This window comes from Melospiza melodia, chromosome 10, assembly GCF_035770615.1.
Source record: "Melospiza melodia melodia isolate bMelMel2 chromosome 10, bMelMel2.pri, whole genome shotgun sequence".
Lineage (NCBI taxonomy): Eukaryota > Metazoa > Chordata > Aves > Passeriformes > Passerellidae > Melospiza > Melospiza melodia.
The window spans coordinates 11,858,319-11,885,225 of NC_086203.1; the positions used below are offsets into that span (position 1 = coordinate 11,858,319).

Consider the following 26,907-nt stretch of genomic DNA (forward strand, 5'->3'; position numbering starts at 1 on the left):
CATTCCCATAAATGCAATGTGGTGTTGTGCCTGCCTGGAACACTGCATTGTATTTATAATGACAGTGACTGTGCATAAAGAGCTAGAGAAAAACCTGCTTTTCATTAGAGCCAGGCAAGCAAGGCAGAGAGGGGCACAGAGCCTCCAGCTTGCCCAGCCCAGGGCTGTGCAAATCCAAATTGACCATGAATATTTTCATTAACAGGCTCAAAACCCCCTGAGTTCCACAAAACACAAATGTGCTTTTAGCCCTCTGATGTAGATAAATCACTTAATACAAACAGTTTGTACCTTGGATTTATTTGTATCTTGGAGATAATGGAAAACAATATCTTAAAAAAGAACACAATATTTCGTTCTTTCAGGCAATTCTTTTGAACTGAGAAATTATAGCTAAAGGGCCGACTGGGGGGAATGCTCAGAATTTGAGAACAAAATAACTTGGATGACATCTAGTGGGAAAATCAGCAATTACTGGTGAAATTGTGAATGAGGAAAACGGCAAAGAGGGAGGTTCTCAATGAGAACAGGCGGGAGGAGAGAGAATTTCTTGATAACATGGGTGGAGTACCATTTAGGAGAAGAATTTCCTAAATGACAAGACTTTATCTGCCTGTGGAATAATCTGAGGAAATGAGATTTTGGATTTGACAGAGGCAAAACCCCATTAGCAGAACCACAATAAATGTGCAGCAGGAAAAAAATGTGGACAGGAGGAAACTCCGAGCCTCCTATGTGGAAACACTCAGAAGGCTTTGGCAGCCAGTTCTGCAGAGTGAAGGAGGTAAGAGGAATATTTTGGCCTTCAGGCAATAATAGCTCTTGCTTTGAGAGAAACCTGTTTTTCTTTAACTCATTTCAGCCAACAATATTCCTTGATGTGAGAATGAATTTTGTGATTGATTTGTTTTTATCCTTCTCCTTGCTTATTTGTAGAATTCATTAATTACCAGTGACTCAGATCCAGTTACAAAAATCTATTTTGGTTTGTCTGCTCTCACCAAAACCTATTTGAAAGTACAGAAGAGCAGAATTAATCAAGGTGAGGGACTTTAAATGAGAAGCTGTGCATTGGCAGTGTGAGGTAGGCACTTTTTTCAGCTCTGGGAATGGAAACAGTGCTTGAGAAAACTTCTGCCTCCCTTGGTCAAGAACAGGTCACTGTCAGCAATAAATGCCTGGAACTCCTTAAAAGGGACTAGAAAAGATAATGGCATCTTGTGGCTGAGTTTGCTCCCAGCAGGTCACACGTTTGATCTGCTCATTTATCTCCAGCTTGCAGCTTTTATTCTGAACCAGGAGGAGAGCAGTAATCTCCCTCAGGCCTTTTCCTCCCTGAATGATCACACACAGCCCCACAGAGCTCACTGCAGGAGCCAAGGCCACCAAAGAAAGCTGATCCAGAGAAAAGGGCTTCAAGGGAGTGGTGAGGAGAGAGGGGTTGTTTGGGACATGAGGGTGTCCAGAAATCCCTCTCCACTGAGAGGAGACAGAGCCTCTCTCGCTCACAAAAACTTCACATGGATTCTCTCTGTGGAAAAAAAAAAAAAAACTACTTTCATACCCTAACAAGATTATAGCAGATTATAACTTTTTTTGATTTTTTTTTTTCCAAATTGGCTCTTAATAAATCCTCTTAAATGAAGAATCCTCATTCGGCCTACAAAAAGCCCTAAAATCAGAAATGCAAATGCCTGGTGCTTCTGGCAGCCACTCCCTGCACACCCCAAGCTCCACAGGGAGCTGGAGCACTGGGCAGGAGACAGGGCTGGGGACTCAGCAGGAACAGCTGGGCACATCTGGGCACCTCTGCCACCCCCAGGACACCTGGAGGAACACAGGACTAACTGAGAATATATCTTGGTTTGGAAAGACAGGAGTCTGCTAAGGAAGGCAGGAGCCTCCCCTGAAATGGAGAATGTAACCCCCCACCTTCAGAATTGTTATAATTGTTATAAATTTTAAATTAAGGGGCTCTCAGGCAAAAAATATGGGAGCAGGAAATAACAGTTCTTTAATAGGGAAGAAAATAAAAGGATAAAATAAGCAATGCAGTAAATTAAAACAACACTGACAGAGTGAGAACACAACCTGGCACCCTGTGGGTCAGGGTGTTGGTGGCAGTCCCATTGGAATTGTGGCTCAGCCCTCCTGCAGTGTCAGGTGTTGTTCTGCTGGAGCAGGAATCCTGTAGAAAGGTTCAGTCTTCCTCCGAAAATCCAGGGGAAGAGAGCTGCTGTTCCTCTGGGAAAGCCAGTGGAGAAGCCGTGCAGTTATTCTAGAATCTCCAGATTATAGCCAGGTTGGAATGCCTGGCTCCTCCCTCTGGGCTCACATCTCCCAATGGGATGTTATAGTTCTTATCAGCCATGCAGCAACATTCAAGAGCTGTTATCAGCAAATGTCTCCCCGATTGTGGAAGAGATAAGGAAAATTGCCCACTGAACAGAAGACAACTGCCATAGCCATACAGATGGTAAATAAAATACAGTTTGCTTGACAATCCAGGACAGGATAGCACAGAATGGGTGTGTGGAGTCCAGCCACCCAGATATTGTCAGTGCAGAAGGACACAGCATTTAATTTCTCTGTGTGACAGAAGGTTTTGATCCTGTGGCAGCACTCCTGAAGGCACAGAGGCACAGCCTGTGCGGGCACAGGACACACAGACATCCATGGAATCATGGATGTGCTCCCCACGGACAGGGGAAGCACAGAGGCACAGGCTGTGCGGGCACAGGACACACAGACATCCATGGAATCATGGATGTGCTCCCCACGGACAGGGGAAGCACCCTGAGGATGGCAGCACCATGAGCAGTGCACTCACAGCCATCCCCACCTGACAGGAGTGATGAACTGCTCACCTCAGCACAGGAGGAATCATCTCCTCATCTCATTGAAAAGATCAAAATTCTGACAGGCTCTGAAGTGTTTTTGTCTTTTCCCCCTGGCACTGTCTGGATTGCCTTTTCAAATGCTAAAGAGCAGAGATACACAGTAAAGCATTTTCTTAAGCAAATTCTTAACAAAGTTCCAGCTCCTGGTAACTCATTAGACCTAATGAAGAAAAGTCCTTTAAAAATAAGTAAAAATTAGTCATGAAGAATTGCTGCCAGGATAATTTATACACCAGAAATTTCCTTTCCTCCCAGGAGCAGCCAGTTATAAAGAAAGGACAGCTCAAAACCACAGGTCTGCTGCACATCTGCAGCATGAAACCCTCACCTGGGCCTCGTTTCCAAAAGCAGAACAGAGCTCCAAGCCTGTCCCCGAACCAACACTGCCCAGAACTGCCTGAATGGAACAGCAGACCCACAACCAGCTGGGTTTCCAAGTGCCAGCTGCCATCAGAATTCTTGTGGGCTCATGGCTGGTACCTAAAGCAAAGGAAAACTTACATCCAAAACTTTGCACACACAATGAAATTGAAAAGTAAATTCTGTTTTTGCTTCCCCTTCACACAGACATGGCATTCTGTGTTCAGATGAACAGATACATGTGTATTACAAACTTGTGTCACCCTAATTTACTGGCTTTGCAGGGAAATACACACAGGTATTTCAGAAACCTTCCTTTCACTAGTTTGAGTTATCATTTTTGAACATGAGTTACCCAAAATAAACACTATATTTTGGGTGACTTCAACACAACTTCATCTCTTTCAATTCCATGTCATTAATATTTCCTTTCTCTGTTCCTGTCTTTCTCTATCCCTTAATGATGTCACCTGCCTACCATGGTTATTTTGATGTTATGGTGTCCTTTTATAAGTTTTATTGAATGGTGAAAAGGCAGATATTAAACAAACTTGGCTGAATAATAGAGAAAAACTCAATTTCACAGGCAAACTTCATTTCCTTCATCTGCTGGGGCTTGTGTGTCTCAGCAGCTCAGGCCCAAAATAACTTTTATACCTGGAGATTTTCTGGAGATAAAAAAACCCCACAAATTTCAAGATGAGTTTTTCCAGATTCTGTCAGATGCAATAGGAAAAATACATTAGGAACAAAACAAGAATCCCAAACATTTCCTCTTGCCTGCAGCAAGCACCAGACCCACCCCAAGCACTTGATGCCACAGCACAACCATAAATAGCAGCTCTGGGCTGCTGCCCCATCCTGCACAGGAAAAGCTGCCCTGCCACACTTCCCTGGGACTCTGAGCACTCAGCCTGCCCTGCCAGCCCCACTGCAGCACAGGGACAGGGGCCAGACAGGGTAAGTGTCAGCCAGCACCTCCCCAGCTCTCCCTTCTGCATTTCTGACACAGTTCTGGTTTCTCTTTGAGTTTGGGTTTCTTGCTGCTTCTATATTTAATCAGAAGAGATCATCTTCTTTTCCATAAATAACAATTAACTTCTTTTAGCCAGCTGTCATAGTCTGTCCTTCTGAGACGTTTACTTTGGGAAAAAGAGCTCTGGTAGTTTTCTTGAAAAATCACAGATGAGTATCTGGGTTCAGAGCAAAAATACCCAGTCCTAGATTTCAGTTTATCTTAATGGCTGCAATAGGCTTTAAGGGTGAACAAACCAAAATGTAGTGTATGTACCAATGTCAAAACTGGTTGATGAACCATCCTAGCAAAAAAAAACCTGGGGGTGGGGAGGTGGGTGGAAGCACAATATAGAAGGTAAACGATGACTATCAAGAGCAGAGTTAAGTCTGGGCAGTGATAGAGGAACATGTGGAAAAGAGAATAAGCAACAGGTGGCACAGGACACAAAGAGGAACCACAGGGTATTTGTCAACTCACTGACAAATACACAGGAGATGGGTAAGATAAGTATTTCAGCTTCAGAAAGAAAGAAGATTTTCAGACATTTACAATTATTCAATCCCTTAAGCTTCAGTTTGAAAACTGGTTTAAACACACAATTGTAACTCTAGATCTATGACAATATGAAAGCAGAATAGAAACCTTTACCTAAAACTAAACTGGTTTTCCCCATCAACTCCTGGTGATGTTCTGGCCCAGAATTTCGATCAATAATATTTTTTGTACAATTATGAAGGGAAACCAATGAACCAGAGAGGAAAAGGAAGAACTGTGCTCTGTCTTCAGTGTTTGTGCTGAAGTTGGGGAGAGTGATTCTGTGGGACGTACAGAAAGCTAAACATTTGTCATAGTTGAGACAGAGACAATACAAAGCAACACACTCCATTTCCAGAAGGCTTCAAACCCTGTTTTAATTCTAGCATGCAGGCTTGTTCTACATTCTTACAAAGCTCATAAGTTTACACTTCACTCACTGGTCATGAGAGACAAGCCAAGTGTTTATTGGAATAACCAGTTACAGGTTTCACTTATCTTTCTTTCTTTCTTTCTTGGCTTCTATGACAACAACCTTGGTAGGGAATTCTTTCAGGGGTAAACATGGATCCTCTCGTCAAACTTTTCTCGATGGCTCACAGAGGTCACTGTAAAACCTCTTCCACAAAGATTTTATTCCAGAAACCTAAACCTGGGCGACTAATAACCGCTATAGAACCACGCTAACAAACCTCACTTCTTGTTGTTTGTGCAGCTGGAGATGGAGCTGCTGGCCGTGCTGGGCTGTGCCCTGCTGCTCCCCACGGTGCTGGGGGAGGATTGTCCATCCCAGTGCAGCTGCTGGTCCCTGGGGGAGCCCTGGGGGACAGGGGTGGACTGCAGCTCTCGGGGGCTGCGCACCCTGCCCGCCCTGCCCCGCCTGACCCGCATCCTGCACCTGCACAACAACAGCCTGGCCTCCATCCCCGCCGGGGCCCTGGACAGCCTGGGCCACCTGCAGGAGCTGCGGCTGTGGGACAACCCCTGGCACTGTGACTGTCACATCCTGTACCTGAAGCTGTGGCTGCAGGATTTCTCCGCGCCCGCGCTCGCCCGGCTGCACTGCGCCAGCCCCGCTCCGCTCAGGATGAAGCCCCTGGGGCAGCTGACTGGGAATGACCTGGGTGTCTGCACCAGGCTTCTCCCGACCAAGTGTCTCCAGTTCTTCTGGAGAGACCTCATTTTAATTGCTGGGGCAGTAATTACCCTCCTTCTAGTGGCGTGGGCTCTGAAGTTCTCCAAAAAGCTGGTGTGCCAGCTCCACCTCAGGAGCCGGCGGCTGAGGAGGAGCATCCTCAAAACCCACAAGGTACTGTGAGCTCTTCCCTGCCCTGGGAAAGAAACTCCAAACTCCTCCACAACAAAAAAGCACTGGCAGCACTGGTTTGAATAGTCAGTGTTAAAAAAGCCCAAAGTCTGGGTTCTCAGGAGAGCTGGATTTAATTTTTGTCCAAAAAGAAGCTTGGTGAAGTTTGGACAGACAACTTCTGTTGCAGACATCTTTCAGGAAAAATCCTTTCCTTAGGATTTTTCCTCCTGAGAAGCTGGGAGGCCTCAGGAACAAAATGTAAACAATTGTTATCTGCTGCTGTGGAATGCAACAGGTGCATCTGGGATTGGTCTCATGTGGTTGTTTGTAATTAATGGCCAATCACAGTGAGCTGGCTCAGACTCTCTGTCCAAGCCACAAACCTTTGTTATCATTCCTTTCTATTCTTAGCTTGGCTAGCCTTCTGATGAAACCTTTTCTTCTATTCTTTTAGTATAGTTTTAATGTAATATATATAATAAAATATAAATCAGCCTTCTGAAACACGGAGTCAGATCCTCGTGTCTTCCTTCATCCAAGAACCCCTGTGAACCCTGTCACAAACTTCCACCCTGCCGCCATCTGCTCATGTGAAGAGCAGATTCCACATTTTTAAAAATCATTTAACTTTCTGTTTTCCCACTGAATTCTCAGTTCTTATAGAAAGAAGATTTACGCCCCTACATTTGTTAATAAATGGAGATGAACACCAATTGTATTATTTTAACAACTCTTTTCTCACTGTGAGTTTACAACCCATCAGTGTCTCTCGGTGTCCCAGGGGGCTTGGCAGGACCGTTCCTGTGTGCAGGAAAACTCACCCCTCTTCCTCAGGTTCAGGAGCTTCAAAAGCACCCAGATTACACAGAACAGACACTGAATGCATCCCTGATTGAATGCAGTTAAAGACGGACTGGGAATGACAATATAATCAGCAAAAAATTTAAATCTTTTGGAATTTCCTGGAGGGTGAACAATAATAAAGCATTCTGTGTGGAACTGAAATAATGGATGCTTATTGAACATTCATATTGACCCAAATTTGATCTCTTTCATGATTCTAAATATTTCTGATTAAATTTCTAACATATTTCCAGAACTTGTCCTTTCAAAATAATTTTAGAATATTTCCCCTGTACTGAGCTTTTCAGTGTTTCAAAAGACAACAAGCACTCTGTACAAATGCAGAATATTACAGAAGAAATGCACTCTGCCATCTCTCATGGAATTTCCTACATCACATTTTTTGTTTCCCCAAAATGAAATAAATCATCCACACTAAAAGCTTATCACTCCCTTCTGTGCCTATAAACTAGATATGCGTGGAATAGTGAACTGCTTTACCACATGGCTTCAATAGTACAAATATTTTTAAAATGAGCAATTAGTGAACATTTCTGCTTACACCAACCAACACATCAAATAAGGTGCACAGAATACACAGGATGAACAGGAAAAGAATAATTGAGAGAACTTTTCTGTCCTTCTAAGAGGAAAGAGGAGGGAATCTCTTCCATGGCAGTAGTTCACATTCTACCAAAACAGCCTTGCATTTATAACTTTTCATCCATTTGGGGTTTATCTGGGAAAAGAACCCTCTGCAAAGGGGACAGCTGGAACTAACTGAGGGTCAAAAGCAACACTCAGTGTTTATCTGGCAGGGCCACTGTGTCATGCTTAGCCACAAACTCCATCAAACTGCATAAATAACAACACAGCTGCTAACAACGTGCAAAGGCAGGAAAATATGTCAGCTATCAAAATGAAACATGCAGGCAGCACTCCCAAAATGGGTTTGGGACACCCCAGAAACTGTCACTGCATCCTGCCTGCAAGGGGCAAACTGGTGGTGGCTGTATCTGGTGGCACAGTCTGGGAACACAGGTGTGACTGCTGGGATGATTAAAATAAAATAAAATAAAATAAAATAAAATAAAATAAAATAAAATAAAATAAAATAAAATAAAATAAAATAAAATAAAATAAAATAAAATAAAATAAAATAAAATAAAATAAAATAAAATAAAATAAAATAAAATAAAATAAAATAAAATAAAATAAAATGAGGTTTGCTTCCACGGTGGGCAGGACAAGTCATCAGAGTCCGCATTATTGACCAAAACCTCACAGTAGCACACAGAGAAGGTTTGTGTGAACAGCAATTCTGGATGAACAGCAATTCTGTGTAGACTGAAACTCAGTTAAGGTATTTAATTGAGGAATATTTGCAGGTTTCATTTATTAAATAGCACAGTATGTGAATCACCTTTTTGCCTATAAATTCTCTATATTTTGTTAACACTGGAGCAAACAGCATTGCTCAAGCTGAACTTGCTTGCCTTCTGCCAGGCTTTAGTTAGAGTTTATTCCAGGTTTTTGCTCATGCACCAGGGCAGTTTGCAAGGCTCCATCATCACAAAACACTGCTCTCCTTTGTGCTACAGGGCCACTATCCTGACAGAACGTGGCTATTATGATTAATATGATAATGAATGTGTTAACAGCCAGCTCTGGAGCTCCCTGGAACACAAGGCAGCTCATTCCCTAAGAACCACCCTGCCTCAGCTCAGAGCAGGCTGAATAAAACTGCCCCAGCTCTGCACAATGGAATAAACCAGCCCAGCTCTGCCCAATGAAATAAACCAGCCCAGCCAATGGAATAAAACAGCCCCAGCTCTGCCCAGTGGAATAAACCAGCCCAGCCAATAGAATAAAACATCCCAGCTCTGCCCAATATAAAAAAAACAGCCCAGCTCTGCCCAATGGAATAAAAGTGGCTCTGCCCAATGAAATAAAACATCCCAGCTCTGCCCCATGGAATAAACCAGCCAAGCTCTGCCCAGTTAAATAAAACAGCTCAGCTCTGCCCAATGGGATAAAAGTGGCTCTGCCCCATGGAATAAAACATCCCAGCTCTGCCCAGTGATATAAAAGTGGCTTTGCCCAGTGAAATAAACCAGCCCAGGTCTGCTCTATGGAATTATGCCCAATAAATTAAAACATCCCAACTCTGCCCAATGCAATAAACCAGCCCAGCTCAGCCCCATGGAATAGAAGTGTCTCTGCCCTGTGGAGCTCTCTGGTTTGCAGCACTGATGTTGCTCCTCTGGGTGCAGCCACTCTGGGGCTGCCTGCTGCAGTCAGCTACAAACACTCTTTTCTGCACCAGAACTGAAAGAATTGAAGCACTTCTGCTTGTTTATAGGACAGAAGGATTTCCAAATCCAGAAAGAAAGCAGCAGCAGCTGCTGCTGGGGCCACTGGAGCTCCTGGGAGAGCACAGCAGGAGCAGGGGAGCCTGGGGAGGAGCAGCCCAAAAGGTACCAAGGGTGGAGCTGAGCAAGTGGGAAAAACAGTGGCATTGCCATGGACACCTGATACGCCTGCTTTTATATATATATTTTTATTTTATTTTCATTTTTAGTAGGAAATACCTTCCTCTTGCCTGTGCAGGGCAGTGACAACTGCCAGCAGCTCCAATCCAGGTGGCAGTGCCAGGGAGGGCTGGGCACCTGGACAGTGCAGGAGGTGTCATGGCTTGGGGAATGCAGCCAGCTCGAACCCTCCTGCCCTGGCAGGAGCAGCTGCTTGTACAGAGGAGCAAAAGTGCATGCTTGTTATTTTAGAAGAGATGCTTCTTCAGAGTAAAATTGCAATATTTTCACTAAAACATACCTGCCACTGGTGTGGGGTCACTGAATTTGCATGATTTCTGCCCCGTCCCATGCTCTAAGGATGTTGGTATTTTAAGAACATGCATTTCTCATGTGTTTCAAATCCCACTTCCTGCAAGTGAAGGTTAAATGATGAATGAGATCTAAGTGCACTTGACAGCTTTTCTTTTTCAGGAAGAAATTTGAAAACAGCTTTTTGTTTCACCCATGCTTTGAGAATCAGCCCAGCCTTTCCCAGCAGCTCTGGGCAGCTCCATGATGTGGATATGTGGCATTTTTCTGTTCTGACACTCTTCTCTTACATGTCAGTGAGTGTAGGAAGTGATTTGAATTTACACATCTCCATGGGCTCACACTCATCTAACCTGAGAAGATTTTGACTGTAAACCTGTCCTAAGGTTTGCTCAGCAACCTCGGTAAAATCAATTCTCACTAAATTCAGACGAGAGACCAAGCACAGCTCTGCTCTCAGGAACAAAATGCATTCCAAAGTTAAACAGCTTGTTCTGTATTTATCACTTGGTTAAGTGGCTGGGAATTGAAGGATTCAGATTTAGTGTTCCCTTTCAAAGAATTTAACTACACAGAAAATTAGTAATTCAAAGTAAAATATTTTTTTCTGTTCAGTTAAACCCCAGCTAAGCCATAAGAGAGATGTTACATAATGACAGTAATTTTTCATTTTATTTGCACACCTTCTGCTTGCACTGGCTGCATTAAAAACTACTAGAATAACTTGTCCAATAAAAAGAGAAAAACTCACCCAAGAAAAGGTTTCAAACAGCAGAAAACCAAGACTTTTCCTAGCCTAATAGGACAAGAAAAAAATAGGGATTCCCTCAGGTGAGCAGGAAATTTCTTCTATTTTTGAACTAGAAAACAAACTGTAAGAACTAAACACTAATTCAATGTACAAAACACACACCAAATGCAGTGAAACAGACTCTTGGCTGGTATGTGCTGCCACTCTTGTGTTCTAAATTAATTAGCCAATACATATTTATTCTCATGCTGATTTATGTTTAAATGCACTGTTTGGGGAATTATTAAAATAGAATTTGAGGCTTCATAAAACCGCTGTTCTTCCTGGATTCTTAAGGCCCACACACTTGCATGTTATGATTTATACCTGAATTACACAACTTTAGTTTCATTGCCAACAGATGAAATATTAACAATTCCTACCTAATGACTCCTTTGAAGGTGCTAAGTTTACTGTAATACTTAGCAATGCTCAGTTTATTTATCTTAACGCCTTTTCTGTCCAGAGCACAAAACCATTTCCCAAAGTGCTGCAGCTCTGTTGCTGGGACCCACGTAAATATTTTGCCATTAGATTGACTCCACTGAAATTCAGATTGCACTCAATAATGGGTGTGTGACAACAAATTGCTCCAGTTGTATAATGGCCACATGGCTGTTGTTTATATTTATATTTATATTGAGCTCTTTCCCAGGGGCACTTTGCTCCTGATGTGGCCTCTCCTGTGCCTTCCCCAATGTCCATCCCATTGATGTCACAGCCACTGCCTGACCTGGCATCTTCATTTCAGCCAAAAGAAATGTTAGAGTTTAGAATTTTGCTCAGATATCATTTGGCTTGGCTTGTCTGACCAGCATCCATCCAGTTCTCTAGCAATGCAGAGTTATTAAAATTGAACGGTGCTGTTCTGCATCAAAACATTGCCTGGGAAAAGTGGACTGAAACCTCTTCCCTCAGAATACTATTAAGGAATAGGGCTACAGAAATACAGAGCATTCATCTTAGTCCAAGGGGAAAAATTCAAATGAGGCCTTTTCTAAAATGACCTTGATCCCTAGAGAAGGGAGTGTCAGCAGGGATGGATTGCAGCCTCCTTTTTCTCCTTGGATCATCTCTCTTGTCTCCTCTTTAGGGGTCAGAAGGGCTATACATCCTAACAAATAATTTATTTTTTGACAAGGATTTATAGATTCCCTCTTATGGCCACGGAGAAGGACTCTGGAACCTGAACCATCCAAATAAAATCAACCTTTACAGCCTTCTGCCATCAGCAGCAGGGCAAAGCACAGGAAGGTCTGGCATGGGCCACAACACCCAAAGCTCCCTCACGACAGCAGAGCATTTAGAACTGAGGGTATTCTTGATTATCTTGAGTTTGCAAGTACACTTCAAAACCCAGTAATGCAATGTTCAGGTGCACTTATCAAAAGCTGGATTAGGGAAAGACAAAAACTAAACCAGCAGCAATTACAGCCTGAAGGGACGGTGTGGCTGGACAGTGCTCAGGCAAAAGGGACATGGGGGTGCTTGTAAGAGCTGAAATGAGGGACGTGAGACTCCAGGGGCTCTCCAGAATGCAGTTTATTCCATCCAAAATGCAGTTTATTGTATCCAAAATGCAGTTTATTGTATCCAAAATACAGTTAATTCCATCCAAGAGATTACAGCACTCCAGGGTTGTGGGTGACAGAGCTGTGCCCAAAGCTGTCAGCTCCAGCTGCAGCCAGGCCTGGAGACCCTTTGGTTTTGGTTACAATGCATTACACACTTTTCTTTGCTGACCATCTTCATACAGCAGAACCAATCTATACCTTAACTTTTATCTATAGCCTAACATAACTACTATAATTACCATATTCATGTTACTGTTCTCCAATCACTAAAATTCAGTACATTACAGTTTAAGCTAGAAGTTGTTTTTCAGTTTTTTTGCAGTGGAAAATTCTGAGACCTTTTTTCTACTTGCAACATTTGCTGACTTGTTTGCCTGTGCTATCCTTCTGCTTGGTAAAAACATCTTGTTTGAGGTGGCTTTATCCTTTGGTCTAAGCCATAAAAACCCCTTCTAATAACACACCCTTTACTTCCTTGGTTATCCAGTAAGACTGGCTCAGCAATTCTTTTCTCCTATATCAAGACTTGCTTCCATCTCTATTCCTCCATCAGAATCGACATGCAAAATCTTTCTGCCAAGCACTCATATCTGTGAGACTTTCTTGTCACACTTTCATCCTTCCCAGCAGGTACTGGTGACAGCAGGCTGGACATGAGCCAGCAGAGTGCCCTGGTGGCCAAGGAGGCCAATGGCTCCTGGCCTGCATCAGGAATGGCGAGGCCAGCAGGAGCAGGGAGGTCGTTCTGCCCCTGCACTGGGCACTGCTGAGGGCACACCCTGAGTGCTGTGCCCAGCTCTGGCCCCTCAGTTTGGGAAGGACCTTGGCACACTGAGCACATCCAGAGGGGACAACGAGGCTGGAGAGGGGCTGGGAACACAAACCCTGTGAGGAACCCCGGAGGGAGCTGGGGGTGCTGAGCCTGGAGAAAAGGATGCTCAGGGCTGCCCTCATCTCGCTGCACAGCTCCTGAAAGGTGCCTGTGCTCAGCTGGGGCTGGGCTCTTCTCAGGGTCATTCGCTGCCCAGAATGACCCTGAGATGTGTTAGAAAGTCTCTTTTCCCAGCCTGGTGCTCAAAGAAGGAGTCAGAACGCTTCAGTTCTCATTCTCAAGGTTGTTTATTGTATCTTATCTATAAAATTCTTTCTTCTGACCTGCTGAGGTCTGCTCAGCAGGACAGTCAGAGGCATTCTGCCTGCCCCAACGTGGTATTATGTCTTTATTCTAAAAGCTATGTATACAATATTTACAGTTACTTCCCAATACCTATCACCCATGTCAGATAGTGAGCTTCTACTCTAAACCAATCTGTAAGTGCCAACATCACAGCAGAAGATGGAGGCCAAGGAGAAGAAGGAGCAAGGCTGGACAAGCCCAGATTCCTCCATCTTGCCCCCTTTTAGAACCCCCATTCTAAACCCAGCAAAAATCTATTTCTCCACTCTGGGATAGATTCACTATCCTTCTACTTAAACTTCTGTGGCTTGTTATTCTTCATACAAGGTTGATAATTGTTTTTTCCAAGGGCTGAATCAAAGGCACAGGAGTCCTGGGCTCTGTGCCAAGGTCTCTGAGCCCCTGACAGTGTCTTGAGTCCTCCAGGGCAACCAGATGAATTTCCTGGGTTTCCGCAGGCTCTTTCTCCTGGCAGCACTGACAGAACCAGAGCACACAGCCTCAATCTGCATCAAGGGAAACAAAGGTTGGATATCAGGAAAAAGTTTTTACAGAAAGGTGATCAAGTTCTGGAATGGCTGCCCAGAGAGGTGGTGGAGTCCCCATCCCTGGGTGTGTTTAACAAAGCCTGGATGTGGCACTGGGTGCCAGGGTTTAGTTGAGCTGTTGGGACTGGGTTCAACTCGAGGAACTTGAAGGTCTCTTCCAACCTGGTCATTCTGTGAATTCTGAGAATTCTGTGAATTCTGTGAAAGGGGCATTGTAAATACAAAATGTTGCAATTTCTTGGAAAATTTCTCTTGGAACAATGTGCCCACCAAGCCAGATAAACGTGAGTTGAATTTTGGACTTGACGTTGCAGTTCTATGCCGAACCACAAAAAGTCTCACTTCTCCAATATCATATATCACTCTTCTTTTAAAGAAAACCTAGATTGTAAATAGGTAGCAGGAGGGACATCCTCTCCTTGCTGGAAGGGTACCTCTTGAGATCCATTCCAACAAAATCCTGCCCCAGCCATGAGGTCACAGCAGGCTCTGAGGTCACAGAGGTGGCAGAGCCCCGTGGTTGCACAGCAGCACAAGGAGCGAGCAGTCAGTGCTTGAGCACAACTGTTGCGGCAGCAGCAGCGGCGGTGGCAGCAGTGGTGCTGACATTGGGACAGCGGTGTCAGGACAGCGGTGGCAGCAAGAGCTGCGGCACTGGCAGAGGGCAAGGCAGCATGGCCCTTGCTCTGCGCCTCTTCCTCCTGCTCCTCCAGGCCGTGGCCCTGCCTGCCAGGGCTGCCCAGGCTGCCCCGCTGCAAGCGCGGCGAGCAGGTGAGCCGGCAGCCTGGCTCCCCTTTCCCGGGACAGCGCTCCCTGCTCCCCGGGAAGCGCTGGGGATGGTTTTCCCCAGGCCTTCAGGGAGGGTTTCCTCTGGGGGAGGGAGAGAGCCCCCACGGGCCCTGGGCAGCCCCAGTTTCCTCTCTGGGAATGTGTCACAGGGCCTGCAAAGAGGGTGCAGAGTGACCAGGAGCCAGCCCAGAGCTCCCCAGGCCCCTTTGCAGGTTTGGCCTTGCGCATTCACATCTGGCTTGCATGGCCTTAGCCAACCCCCTTGCAGTGCCCAGGTCCCAAGTGCAGAGGGGGATCCCAGCACACCATGGAAATGGGTTTGGGTGTTTGCTTCCCTCTAGATGAGCTTGCTAGGAATGTTTCTCCAGCACCATGGCTCCATGAAGATTTTCTGCCTCTTAAGCCTCCTGCAGTTATGTTGTCAATGTTCCCCTCAGGGGATAATCATCGACAACCTGGCAGGAACCAGGTTACAGAAGCTTCTGTGGCTGTTGTGTTACAGGGGTATCTGCAGGGAGGACTTTTCAGGCTCCTTTCCTGGTTGCTGCTCACAAGCCCAGCTCCCATCGCAGGGGTGAGTAGTGTGTCCCTGCTGACCCCACGGGCTGAGCCCTGCTTTTGGGGAATCATTTCATCTGACATGCAAACACTTCTCTTAAGGTCCTCCAAGAAGGAGGAACAAGCCTGGAGTAGACAAAAAGACCCTAGAGGCATCCAAAGACCTGGTCAGGATCCTGAGTGACCTGGAGAGACGCCGTGGTGGGTGCATTTCCCTCAGCCTTGTCCTGGGGCTCAGCAGTTGGGGGCTCTGGCTGCACATCTGGACACGCCGTGCCCGGCACAGTGGGAAGGGATCCATGGCAGCCTCGCTGCCCCACTGCTGCTTCCACGCCCTGCAGGGCTGTTTGCCAGCCTGGCCTGGCTGCAGCTTCTCCCCAGCCTCTGCAGGAAGGCATTGGGCATCTGCTGACATGCAGCCTAAACTGCACCATGGGCCTGAGATCCCCTGCAATTTCCTGGTCTCTGAGCACATCTGGAGGGGAAGCTCTTTGGAGGAGGGAGGACCCTGCAGCAGCCCCAATAACCTGATCTTTCTTCTGCATCTTATCCATTACTTGGACAAGCATTGCCTCCTGAAGATGCCACCTTCCCATTGGGGAACAGCCCCACCTGATCCAGCTGTCCCTTTTCCTCTCTGCAGAGATGGAAGGAGAGGATGCGCTGAAGGCGCAGTTTCCTGGAGGAAGCAGGGGCTCATTGGCAGCCTCTGCTGCAGGAAGGGAGGCGATGCCAGGCACAGCCACAGCAGGTAATTGCTGTGCCTCTGGGCCTGAGCCCTGCTGAGGCTTGAGCTGCCCTCTCTGCTGCTTGGCACTCCTGGCACACAGCATTACCTGACCCCCTCCCATTGCTGGGTTCCCTATAGAGGGGGATCCCAGCACAGCATGGAACGGTTTCCATCTGTGCTCCTTTTTAGACTGGGATCGTGACTTGCATGATTTGGGAACGCTGGTAAAGCATGGCTTAAAAATGTTGGACCTTGGTGAAGGTAGGCTACCAGCAACCCTTTCCTAACAGAGTAATCATTGTCCAAGTGTAATCGTTGTCTAGAGTAATATTCCTGTGTCATTTCCCTTAAGATCCTCTGAAGTTGGATGGATTCTATAAATCCTGGCCTCGAAATTGCTGCTCTTGTGCCCAACAGAGATCCCACAGGACTCCACAGGATTGCTGTCAATGGGAGGAAGGAGCATTTAGCTGTCCATCCTCCTCCCGTGTGCAATGCCAGTGTGTCCTTCTGTGTGCTCTGTGCAGCCACAGAGGAGAGCAGAGAGGGAAGGGGCTGGGCCCAGGGCTGTTCCCCGGGGCTGAGCCTTTCTCAGCTCCTTTGCCAGCCCCAGGGAGCCTGAGCTGCTCCTGCTGCCACTGCCAAGCCCTGGCTTTGCCTGGGGCTGTGTTTGGAGCTGCAGCAGCTCCAGGGAGTCCTTTCTGCCCCAACTGCCCTACAAGGGGCTCCTTCCATCCCAGTGTGGGGCCACTGCAGGCACGAGCTCCCCCTGGCCCTGCTCCTGAGTGGAAGGCAGAGCTGAGGGAGTGCCTGGGAGGGCACCAATCACCCAGGTGCCCTCACTGCCACTCGGACCTGAAGGAGAATCTTCAGCAGTGTCACAGGAGCCGTTCTGTCCTTCCTTTCTTTGTAGATGAACCAGATGATGAAGATGATCCTGTTGATGACAATGATCTGGATTCCCAACCCATGCTGATTACTGGGCCACAAGGACATGGTGAGGGTAGGTCAAGGCCTTTCCCCTGGGAGAGCTGCCAGCTCAGAGCCCAAAGCTCGGCCAAGGGGGCATCGCTGCAGGTGCCAGGACAGAGCCATGCACGTGTGTGCCCTCACCCTACACGATCTCCTCTCTGCTCCTGCGTTTAAGTGGTGCCCGTGCAGCTGAGCAGGGATGGCAGAAGCTTCTGTGGCTGTTGTGTTTCAGGGGTGTCTGCAGGGAGGACTTTTCAGGCTCCTTTCCTGGTTGCTGCTCACAAGCCCAGCTCCCATCGCAGGGGTGAGTAGTGTGTCCCTGCTGACCCCACAGGCTGAGCTCTGCTTTTGTGGCATCCATTCATGGGAAATGGAAATATTTCTCTTAAGGTCCCCTGAGAAGGAAGAACAAACCTGGAGGAGCGAGTAAGTCTCTGAAGAAATCCCAGCATCCAGAACAAAAACGGAGTGATGTGGACAGCCAGCGTGGTGGGTGCATTCCCTCAGCCTTGTCCTGGGGCTCAGCAGCCGGGGGCTGTGGCTGCACATCTGGACACGCCGTGCCCAGCACAGTGGGAAGGGATCCATGGCAGCCTCGCTGCCCCACTGCTGCTTCCACGCCCTGCAGGGCTGTTTGCCAGCCTGGCCTGGCTGCAGCTTCTCCCCAGCCTCTGCAGGAAGGCATTGGGCATCAGCTGACAGGCAGCCCAAACTGCACCACAGGCCTGAGATCCCCTGCGATTTCCCACTCTCTGGGCAGATGCAGAGAGGCAGCTGTTTGGAGGAGGGAGGGCCCGGGAGCATCTCCAATACCCTGGGCATTGTCCTTGTCATTATCCATGTCTTTGGAAAGTATTGTCTGGAGCAGAAGGGCACAGCAGAGAGGAATTATGGCATGCAGGCTCAGGGTTTCGGGAACTGAGCACTCCTGTGCCAAGGAGCCGCAAGGTGCCTGCAAGCCCCAGCTCAGGGGGAAACAGGGAGTGAGAACGTCCTGGCTGTATACACCGTGCTGCCAGCTCAGCAGTGCAGCACAGCACGGACTCACGCTCTCCATTGCTCCCACAGATGCAGCCAGCACCTCAACACGTGCTGACAACACCTGGAGAAGTGTTTTCTGCTGGGAAACACCATGTTTGATCAAGTTGATGGCCATTGTGGCTGGTGTAGCACTTTTCCTGTTGATTTGCTGTGCAGTGATCTGGTATTGCTGGAAGAGAAAATCGTGAGTGTTTTGTGATTCTCTACCTCAAACAGGTTCCTTAAAAGGCTGCTCATAGGCAGGGAACATTCCCAGTGCGGCTGCAGTGGAGTTGCGGCCAGTCCATGGTTGTCCATGTAACTCTGTTAAGGGTTCTGCTGTTGCCCAGAGCTTTCATTGGCCTCCTCATTGCTGGGCCTTGTCCTGGGGGTCCCGCTGGGGCTGCAGCCAGTGCTGGCTCCCACTGAGGCTGCCTGGCCAAGAGCAGCCCCAGGGCCACAGGGCAGAGGCAGAGCAAGGTGGGGAGGAGAAAGGGCAGGGACGAGATTGCCCTTGAAAGGCAGAGGTGCTCTGGGGCCCGCTCCTGCCCAGGGAGCCTGCCCAGAGCCGTGCCCTGCTCGCCGGGGCCTTGAGGGACAGCTGTGCAGCTGGGCCAAGCTGTGCCAGCAGCTCCAGCCGTGCTGGGGAGCCTCGCCGGCTCTTGGCCCTGCTGTGCAGGAGGCTCCCCGTGTGCCTCTGGCAGCTGGGGCCTCAGCAACCTTCTCTCTCCACAGGTGCTCCTGTTCATCTAAAGAGGAGCCTAAAACCTCAACCCAAGTGCTCGCTACCTGTTATCCCAAATCTGTACGTCTGCCCCTATCTGCCCTGCCATGGTTCCAGCAACGTCGTGAACCCTTCCCAAAACTCACCCCTCCCAAACGAGACCCTCTTCCCTCGAGCCCCCTGGTCCTGTTCCCCAACCAGAACTGAAGTTGGCCAGCCCCTCTCTGCCACGGCAGGGCTTGGCCCACATTTTATATTTCAATAAATAATTGAGTGGTCACCGCTCTGTCCAGGTGGTAGCAGCAGCAAAGGCCACCCAGCAGCAGCACAGGCTGAGCTCCATGGCCAGGAGCAGCCGTGGATGCCCACGGTAGGGGCAGGCAGGAGCCAGGCAGGGGCTGCTGTGACCAGCGGCGGGGTCCCGAGGGCTGGGGGAGCCCATGCTGAGCGTCCCTGGGCTGAGGGCACATTGCCTTCCCTGGCATCAGCTGGGTCTGTACCTCATGAGACACAATGTGATATTTTAGGGTCCCTGCTGAGGGGTGCATGGATCCCTCATGAGGCACACATGGATATTTTTGGGGTCCCCGCTGAGGTGTGCTGGGGACACTCATGAATCACAAAGGAGTATTTATGGCCTCTCCTAAGGTGTGCCGGGATCCCTCATGAGGTGTGCAGCGGGGTTACATTTGAGAGGGTTTTTACTCTTCTCAGCACAGCAAAGGGTCACTTGGCTCAGGTTTTGCAAAGCTGGGAGAAAGCCTCTTGCAAAGCCTTGGGCCCGGCCTGCGGGCACAGCGGACAGGCGGAGCTCATCCCCTGGGGCCAGGCCGGGCTGCTCAGGCCGGGCTGGGCCGGGCCAGGCTCGGGCCCCGGCAGGGAAGGGCCGCGGCCTTGGGCTCTGATGAGGCTGCTGAGCTCCGCCCTGGCCCTGTGCTGCAGCCCAACACATTTACAGCCAGGGCCGTGCCCTGGCCCACAGGAGGCAACCGGGGCTGCAACTGAGGCCGCACCTTCTCCCACTCAAGGGGGCTGGCTCTGTTCCTTTGGAGGATCCACAGCCTTGTACCTCGGCCTGATGGTGCAAAGATCCCCCCCCAGCATCCCTGAACTTGCAGAAATAAAGGCTTGGTGCTCATTGTAATGTTTGCCCAATTATCCCATCATCAGAAAAACCAAACAATATTAGAGGTCGTGAAATAAACAGGACAAGGAGACTTTCTCTCCTTTTCAATGCCTTTACTCTAGGTGATCAGCTGAGAATTGGGCAGCTCAATGGGTCTGCAGCTTCCCGTCATCTCTCCCAGGGCAGCTCAGATGAGGAGGATATGCACAGCTTTGCCCACTAGGGGCAGAGATGGGGGTCCGATCCTCGTGGGAGCCCTAAGGGACGTGGTGACCCCTTCCGATGTCACTGCTGCCGGCTCTCTTAGCCGGCTCTCGGCGTCGGGGACGACTCCTGTGATCAGGGTGAGAGGGACTCCGAAGGTGTTCCACATCTCTGATGGCCCAGCACTCCGCTCCTCACGTCCAGACATCACTCCAATCTCTCAGCTCTTAGGTGGCTCGTTGTTTTGGGGGTTTTCTCGGTGTTTGGAGCAGTGGTCGCACACAGCATGCTGGTCCTTCAAGCCACTTTGCATAGCCCCCCCCCCACCCTCTCAGGTCTCTTCGCCATTCTGGGAAAAAGTACAACTCGGCCTAGGGCAAGGCTCTGCTAATACAAAAGCAGCAATTAGACAGAACGACCCGTGATTCCAATAACAAAACAAGCAGAACTTCCGCAGCAACGGTGATCTCAGCTGATTTTTGTAACCTTTTCTCACAAAAAACAAAAAAAACAGAATTTTTGTTCATAACAGTCCCCTCTCTTTTTCTTTGATCGAGCTTGAATTTTAAGCTTGCATCAACTTACAATTTTGGACTCATGGATTTCATATTTAATTTTTCCAATAGACTATAAATTTCCTGAGCACTTTGGTAATCCTGTTACTTAACCTTGTTACTTTCCTTGGTTTCTTTAGGTTGGTCTGCATGGCAAATACTATTTTACTGAAACAGATAAATAAGCATAGTAAAAATAGCAATCCTCCAAGTATACGCACAGTGAGAAAAACTACCTTTTCCCATACATCCTTTTTGAAAATCTCCAGGTTCTCCCACCAACTGGAATCAAGTGTAGAAGTTTGTTCTTGATTATTTACACATGCTAATCTTTTTATTTCGTTTGAAATGTTCCTAATAATTGCATTCTTTATTTTTAATACTGCCTGGAGCCTGATGACTTTGTTTAACGTAGATATTGGGGTCTGAACTTGTCTTTTATGATTTTGAATCTCCTTAATTTCTATTTCACTTTGCTTTTTCTGTTTAATTTCTCCCAAATCATTATATATAGGAACTCCTAAACTTGATCCAGTTTCTTTGGGCAACAAGAAGAAAATTGGTTTTATCATTCTAGCGGTGCAGCTGCCAGCCCAGTCTCCTGACAGTTTGGTGTGTGCTGTGGTATCAGAGATCAAACCTAGGGGTTTAGAGCTCCCCTGAAATGTGTTTTCAGCTTCTGTTGGGCATTCCCAACATTTACACAGTTCTTTCATTTTCCAAAAGGGGTTTATCTCTTTTTCAGTACACTCATCACATTCATAAACTTCATGGTGAGTACACTTGTCTCTTTCTTTTCTCTCAACAGACTCTAATTTGTTTGGATCTCTTGGGATCCACTGGGTAGCTGCATACTTTACTGCTAAATACTTGTTACAAACCATTTTTCTTACCTTTTTACCATTTCTTTTCTTTTTAATAGATCTACGGAGCTTGTTTCTGCAGCATCACATTCAAAACACAGCCAGGCTTCCCCTATAGGGCACTCTCCTAAGAGTGGCTGCCTAAAAGTGGCAACATTGTGTGCTATCCAATACATTCTCTTATTTTAATGATAAAGGACCAATTGGGAGAGGTTAACACAATCAGGGATCAGGGTTAGAATTGATGTGGGCTCTAGACCAGGAGCTCACTTCTTCCTCCTCATGGAGGGGTTGGTAGCACTCACTGCACGGCTCAGCTGGGCTCCCCCAAGCACCACCAGAGCCATCATTACTACCCTTCCCAAGAGTCCGGTATGGGTCATCTTGCACAGCATGCCCACCCGGCCTTGCCTCTTGGGGAATTTTACTGAGGAAAAGCTTCCAAGCTCTTTAGAGTCCCTTCTACCCGCTTTCTCTGGTTAAACCTCTCTTGGTCTGTTCCCTACCAATTTTGATTTCCCCTCCCAGGGGAGTGCTCTGTAGAGAATTACCCTGGAGTCTTTAGAACTAAATTGGGGAGCTTAACCAGAATTAATCATTTACAGTCTTAAACTTTTTACCAACATACTTTACACAGAACAGTCTTGAAACATTTTAAGCAATGTTAGAACTCCGACACCAATTTTTCCCATACAGTTCAGTCTTTTTGACTCTTCCTTCTGAGAGTCAACTTTAAATCCTTTGGTCCTTTTATCACAGTATACTCAGTGAATTAACTTGTGAAGCAGATGAATCTTGTCCAGTGCCTGGAGGTGAGAGTGGTGTGGATTCTGGTCCAATGCCAGAGGGAGAAGCTGATGTTGGATCTGGTCCCGTACCTGGGGGTGAGACTGGCCTTTTTATTCTTGTAACATGAGTCTAACCTTTTTCTTTGGTCCGCACAGCTGAATTAGTGATTAGGAGCACCTGGAACGGGCTTTCAAACACAGGCATTAATGGTCTGCTATTTTATGATTTTATCAAAACTCAGTTTCTCTGCTTAATGTTATTGGTTAATTTCTCTTTTTCCATAGCTTGTATGTTTCTCTCATCAACTTCTGCATACTCTGCATTTTGCAAGGAGTTGTATTTCTGTTAGCTAACTTAACTCCCAGAGTGCTTTTATTCTCCTATTTTTCTGTGTATTTAATTCACTGGTTTTCTGTTCTATTTTTCAAGATCTTATCTATTTATCTCTTGCTTCTGTTTCTTACTTTCACTTACAGCTTAAATACTACTTTTCTTTCAACCCCTTACACTTAAATGTTTTTTTTCTCACACCATTCTTCTGCACAATACACTTCCCTCTAAGGAGATGTGGTAAAACTTATAATGCACAATCTACATTTCCTCTATTCCAATTTGTCTATATTCACTCTCTTTTATTTCTCATTCACTTTCACACGTTCCTTCACACCCTCAAGACACAAACTGGATCATTATTGCTAGAAAATCACTGTGGCTCCCCTCACCTTGGTGTTGGCCCACAGGTCTCAGCATCTCTGGGCCTCTTGGAAGGGCCCTGACTCTGGTTGCCTCTGGTGCACATTCACCTGTGAGGCTGTCTGCGTGTCACTCACACTCTCACAGCTACGGCTCCCTCACACACCTGAGGAGCACTAGTCTGGTTTGCAGGTCACACACACACACTTCAGCCACAGCCCCCACCTGCCCGGGGGACACAAGCCTGGTTTGCAGGTCACACACACACTTCCACTGCCCCCTTCCCACCCGCCCGGGAAGTTGAGGCTGACTTTGCTTGTGACTCACTCTCACACACTCAACAAGACAACAATAAGGAACCTTTTACTTTCACATCACTTATTACAAATTTAGTCTTACTGGCCAGTTTTGGTGCTATTGGATATCCTTTCTACCTAGCTGTTTTTGACTAACTTCAGATGTTTTTTCACTATACTATACTTTTTAGTACTTTGTTGAGACAGGACTTATCTGCTCCTGTATCTACTCAAAAATTGTAATTCCTCATTTAGGGGTCCCACCTCAAAGTTTACCAAGGGCTCTTCTAGATGTTGTATCGGGTCCCCTAAAGTGTAAAGCCCCTGACTCTCTAATCGTCACCTTTAAGGATCTTCCCTAAATTATCTTGTTCCCTGGCTATTGCCTCATCAAGACTGAGCTTTCTACAAAACCTCCTCACGTGTCCTGCCTTTCCACAGTAAGAGCAATGTCGTTCTCTCAAAGGGACTTGAGGTCTCTCCATCCCTCTTGCACCTGACAGTACAAGAGGTCTATCCTTGCCTGCTCCTGGTGGTGGGCCCGCCCCCCCTGCACTTTCTCTAGCTACAGCAACCATGATCCTAGCCTTGGCCTTTGCTTTTTCTTCATCTCTCCTTACATGCATCCCCTGTATTATCAAAGACCTATATTCCCTCATGGCCTTCCTCCCCTCCTCCTGGTTAGGGTTCCAGCTGGGCTCCGTTAATGGCAATTTCTGTTCACCTGATGGCACCTGGGGTCCTGGATGGTTCTCTTTCTCCCATATTCTTATGCCAGCCACCCTAATCATCTGGACCTCTTCTGGGGAAAATAATATACTCAGGATGGAATTCATCTCCCCGCAAGTGTAGATATTTGGACCTAGAAATTGATCCACTTGGTTGGCTATGCCCACTGGGTCCTCAACTAAATGCCCCAACTCTTTCTTGAATCCTCCCACCTCAGAAGCAGTTAGGGGAGCATTCACAAAGCCAACACCTCCTGCTAGGCCTCCCATAGGAACCTCTCTTAGGGGAAAGAGTCTCTCTGCCTCAGAGGTCTTGGATCTGGTACTACAGTATGGCCCATCTTCAGTTGCCAAACTACTTTGAGGGATATCTGGGTTACCCTGAATTTCCTGCCCATCAGCAGGTGTATTTGCTGAGAGCTGTTTATCGGGCGAGGAGGCATTTGTGTCCCAACTAGGAGGAGGTAAAGGGACAGCAATAGGAGGGGGAGAAGAGCCTGAGTGGATATTAAATGGAGCTGGAGAAGGGGTGGAGAATGCAGCAGGTGTAGCAGGCACTTGTGGTTATGCAGAAAGAACTGGAGGAGCTGAAGGTGGTGAGAGAGTGGTTACTAGAGGAGATATTGGGTTTATCATAGGGGAAGCTGAAGAGGTAGAAGGAGGAGTTTGAGCAGGTGGTAATGAGATGGCAGCTGGGGGAAGAACCGAACCTGCCATTTGAGGTGCTTGAAGAAGCGGATTATAAGGTGGAAGGGCAGAAGGAGGCAAATAATCCAGGGGGTCCCATCTTTTACTAGTCCTATCATCCCCTCCTTCATTCCCCCCTTTCTTCCTCTGTACCTTACAAATTCGCACCCCTTCATCCTCAAAAGCGCTCTTTACCCAGCAAGCTACATACATTAATTGCTCAGGATCAGTATCTTCTCGAGCTGTCAGATAATGACTCAGTTGTTGGCACATCCACTTATCCTTTGTCCCACACCAAGGCCATCCTCCTTGCAACTCTAATTCTGGCCAGACTTCTATACAATAATGGATCATTTTCACTTTATCTAATCCCTCCGTGGCCTCTATAGAATCCCATTTCTCTAACAGTTCTCCTAAGGGATTATTGGGATGTATATCCCTCAGTCTCTTGCCGGTCTTTTTACTATTACACCCTCCCATTTTACATGTCTCAATAATAAAAAGTCCCAAAGGTGCCTCTACTGACTGGTAATTTCAAAAAAACCTTGTTTGAGGAGCTTCAGTCTCCTCCACCGAACTTCAAATTTCTGCCTGATGCTCAGGACTTTATACTGAAACAACTGCCCGATCTCTTGATTGCCCAACTTTCCCAATGTCAGGTCTTACATCTATTGGGACATGAACACACGAAACCTCGGCCTAAGAATCCAGGTCGTGCCTGACTCCCTCAGTCAGGAAAAACAACTGCCTGATTTTTAGTTTGCCTAATCTGCCAATTCTTAGGCTTCACCGTATCAGGACTTAAAAGCAAACCACAGCCTCCTTCGCTGGGGTTTGTGCCTGACTCCTTTGCCAGGACTTACTTTGCCTGCAGGGCTTGAGCTTACCCGAATCCTTCTCGGGACTTAAAAATCTTACCCGAATCCTTCTCGGGACTTACAATCTGCCTGACTTCCCTCTGTCAGGACTTACTTTCAGTGCGTGCCACTCATACAACTATTCCCTCCGCATGCCCGGGGGAGCGGGGGGGGCGGACTTTTTTTTCCCCCTTAGAAGACAACTAACTCACACTAATTCCATTCGCTTTCTCCTGTTCCCGGCCGGCTTCCTCACGAAAGACTGGAAACGCGGTACTGAGGGGTCCCTCTCACTTCAAAGGTCCATCTGCCGGCCCTCGTCTCACTCACACACACATGTGCACGTCTCCCACTCCCGCCACCGGATTTCTCACCGGTCCGGTGCTCCGGTGCTCATCTGCATTGCTGGTCCTGAGCCGATCTCTCTGGTCCTGGTAGCCAGCTGTCCTGGAGGTCCAAGATGGCCAGTCCTGTTTTCCTCTTTCAAGGTGGCTATCCCGGACGAGTGCCCCAGCTGAAATAAACAGGGCAAGGAGACTTATTCTCCTTTTTAATGCCTTTATTCTAAGTGATCAGCTGAGGATTGGGCAGCTCAATGGGTCTGCATCTTCGTATCGTCTCTCCCAGGGCAGCTCAGACGAGGAGGATACGCACAGCTTTGCCCACTAGGGGCAGAGCTGGGGGTCCGATCCTCGTGGGAGCCTTTAGGCACGTGGTGACCCCTTCCAATGTCACTGCTGCCGGCTCTCTTAGCCGGCTTTCGGCGTCGGGGACGACTCCCATGCTCAGGGTGAGAGGGACTCCGAAGGTGTTCCACATCTCTGCAGGCCCAGCACTCCGCTCCTCACGTCCAGACATCACTCCAATCTCTCAGCTCTTAGGTGGCTCGTTGTTTTGGGGGTTTTCTCAGTGTGTTTGGAGCAGTGGTCGCACACAGCATGCTGGTCCTTCAAGCCACTTTGCATAGCCCCCCCCCCACCCTCTCAGGTCTCTTCGCCATTCTGGGGAAAAGTACAACTCGGCCTAGGGCAAGGCTCTGCTAATACAAAAGCAGCGATTAGACAGAACGACCCGTGATTCCAATAACAAAAAAAGCAGAACTTCCGCAGCAACAGTGATCTCAGCTGATTTTTGTAACCTTTTCTCACAAAAAAAAAATTAACAGAATTTTTATTCATAACAGTAGCAGCAATTTTAATTGAATAGTTTAGAAAATATATAAAATTGGATACACTTGAAATATTGACAATATAATTTGATTAAAAATAAGGGATCATTTGGTTCCAGTATTAGTGCATAAGCAAAAGGTAGGTGCAGGGTAGGGGTGCAAGGTTCTTGGACCCTTGCCACCTCACGAACAAGCTTGCCAAGTGAAGATTCTCCCCTTCTATGCCATATGTCAATGGCATCTCCTCCCATTT

At 47.4% G+C, this 26,907-nt stretch overlaps 1 protein-coding gene across 3 annotated transcripts; it reads left to right on the top strand.

Annotated features, from left to right (window-relative positions):
- The first annotated feature begins 573 nt into the window (after positions 1–573).
- On the top strand, positions 574–6,472 carry GP9 (glycoprotein IX platelet). 3 transcript variants are annotated; one of them, XM_063164285.1, is made up of 3 exons: positions 574–784; positions 4,047–4,220; positions 5,528–6,472. In XM_063164285.1, exon 3 carries the CDS (start codon positions 5,534–5,536, stop codon positions 6,128–6,130), a length of 597 nt encoding a protein of 198 aa, XP_063020355.1. In that variant the 5' UTR covers positions 574–784; positions 4,047–4,220; positions 5,528–5,533; the 3' UTR covers positions 6,131–6,472. The 3 variants fall into 3 exon arrangements, with proteins under 3 accessions (XP_063020355.1, XP_063020354.1, XP_063020356.1); XM_063164284.1 differs by lacking the exon at positions 4,047–4,220; XM_063164286.1 differs by lacking the exon at positions 574–784 and having other exon boundaries at positions 3,895–4,220.
- The last annotated feature ends 20,435 nt before the right edge of the window (positions 6,473–26,907 follow it).

Excerpts from the sequence above, each read along its gene's own strand:
- GP9 (XM_063164284.1), top strand. The coding sequence starts at position 686 with ATGTGCAGCAGGAAAAAAATGTGGACAGGAGGAAACTCCGAGCCTCCT. Across the intron at positions 785-5,527 it reads AGTTCTGCAGAGTGAAGGAG|CTGGAGATGGAGCTGCTGGC; the intron begins GTAAGAGGAATA and ends TTGTTTGTGCAG.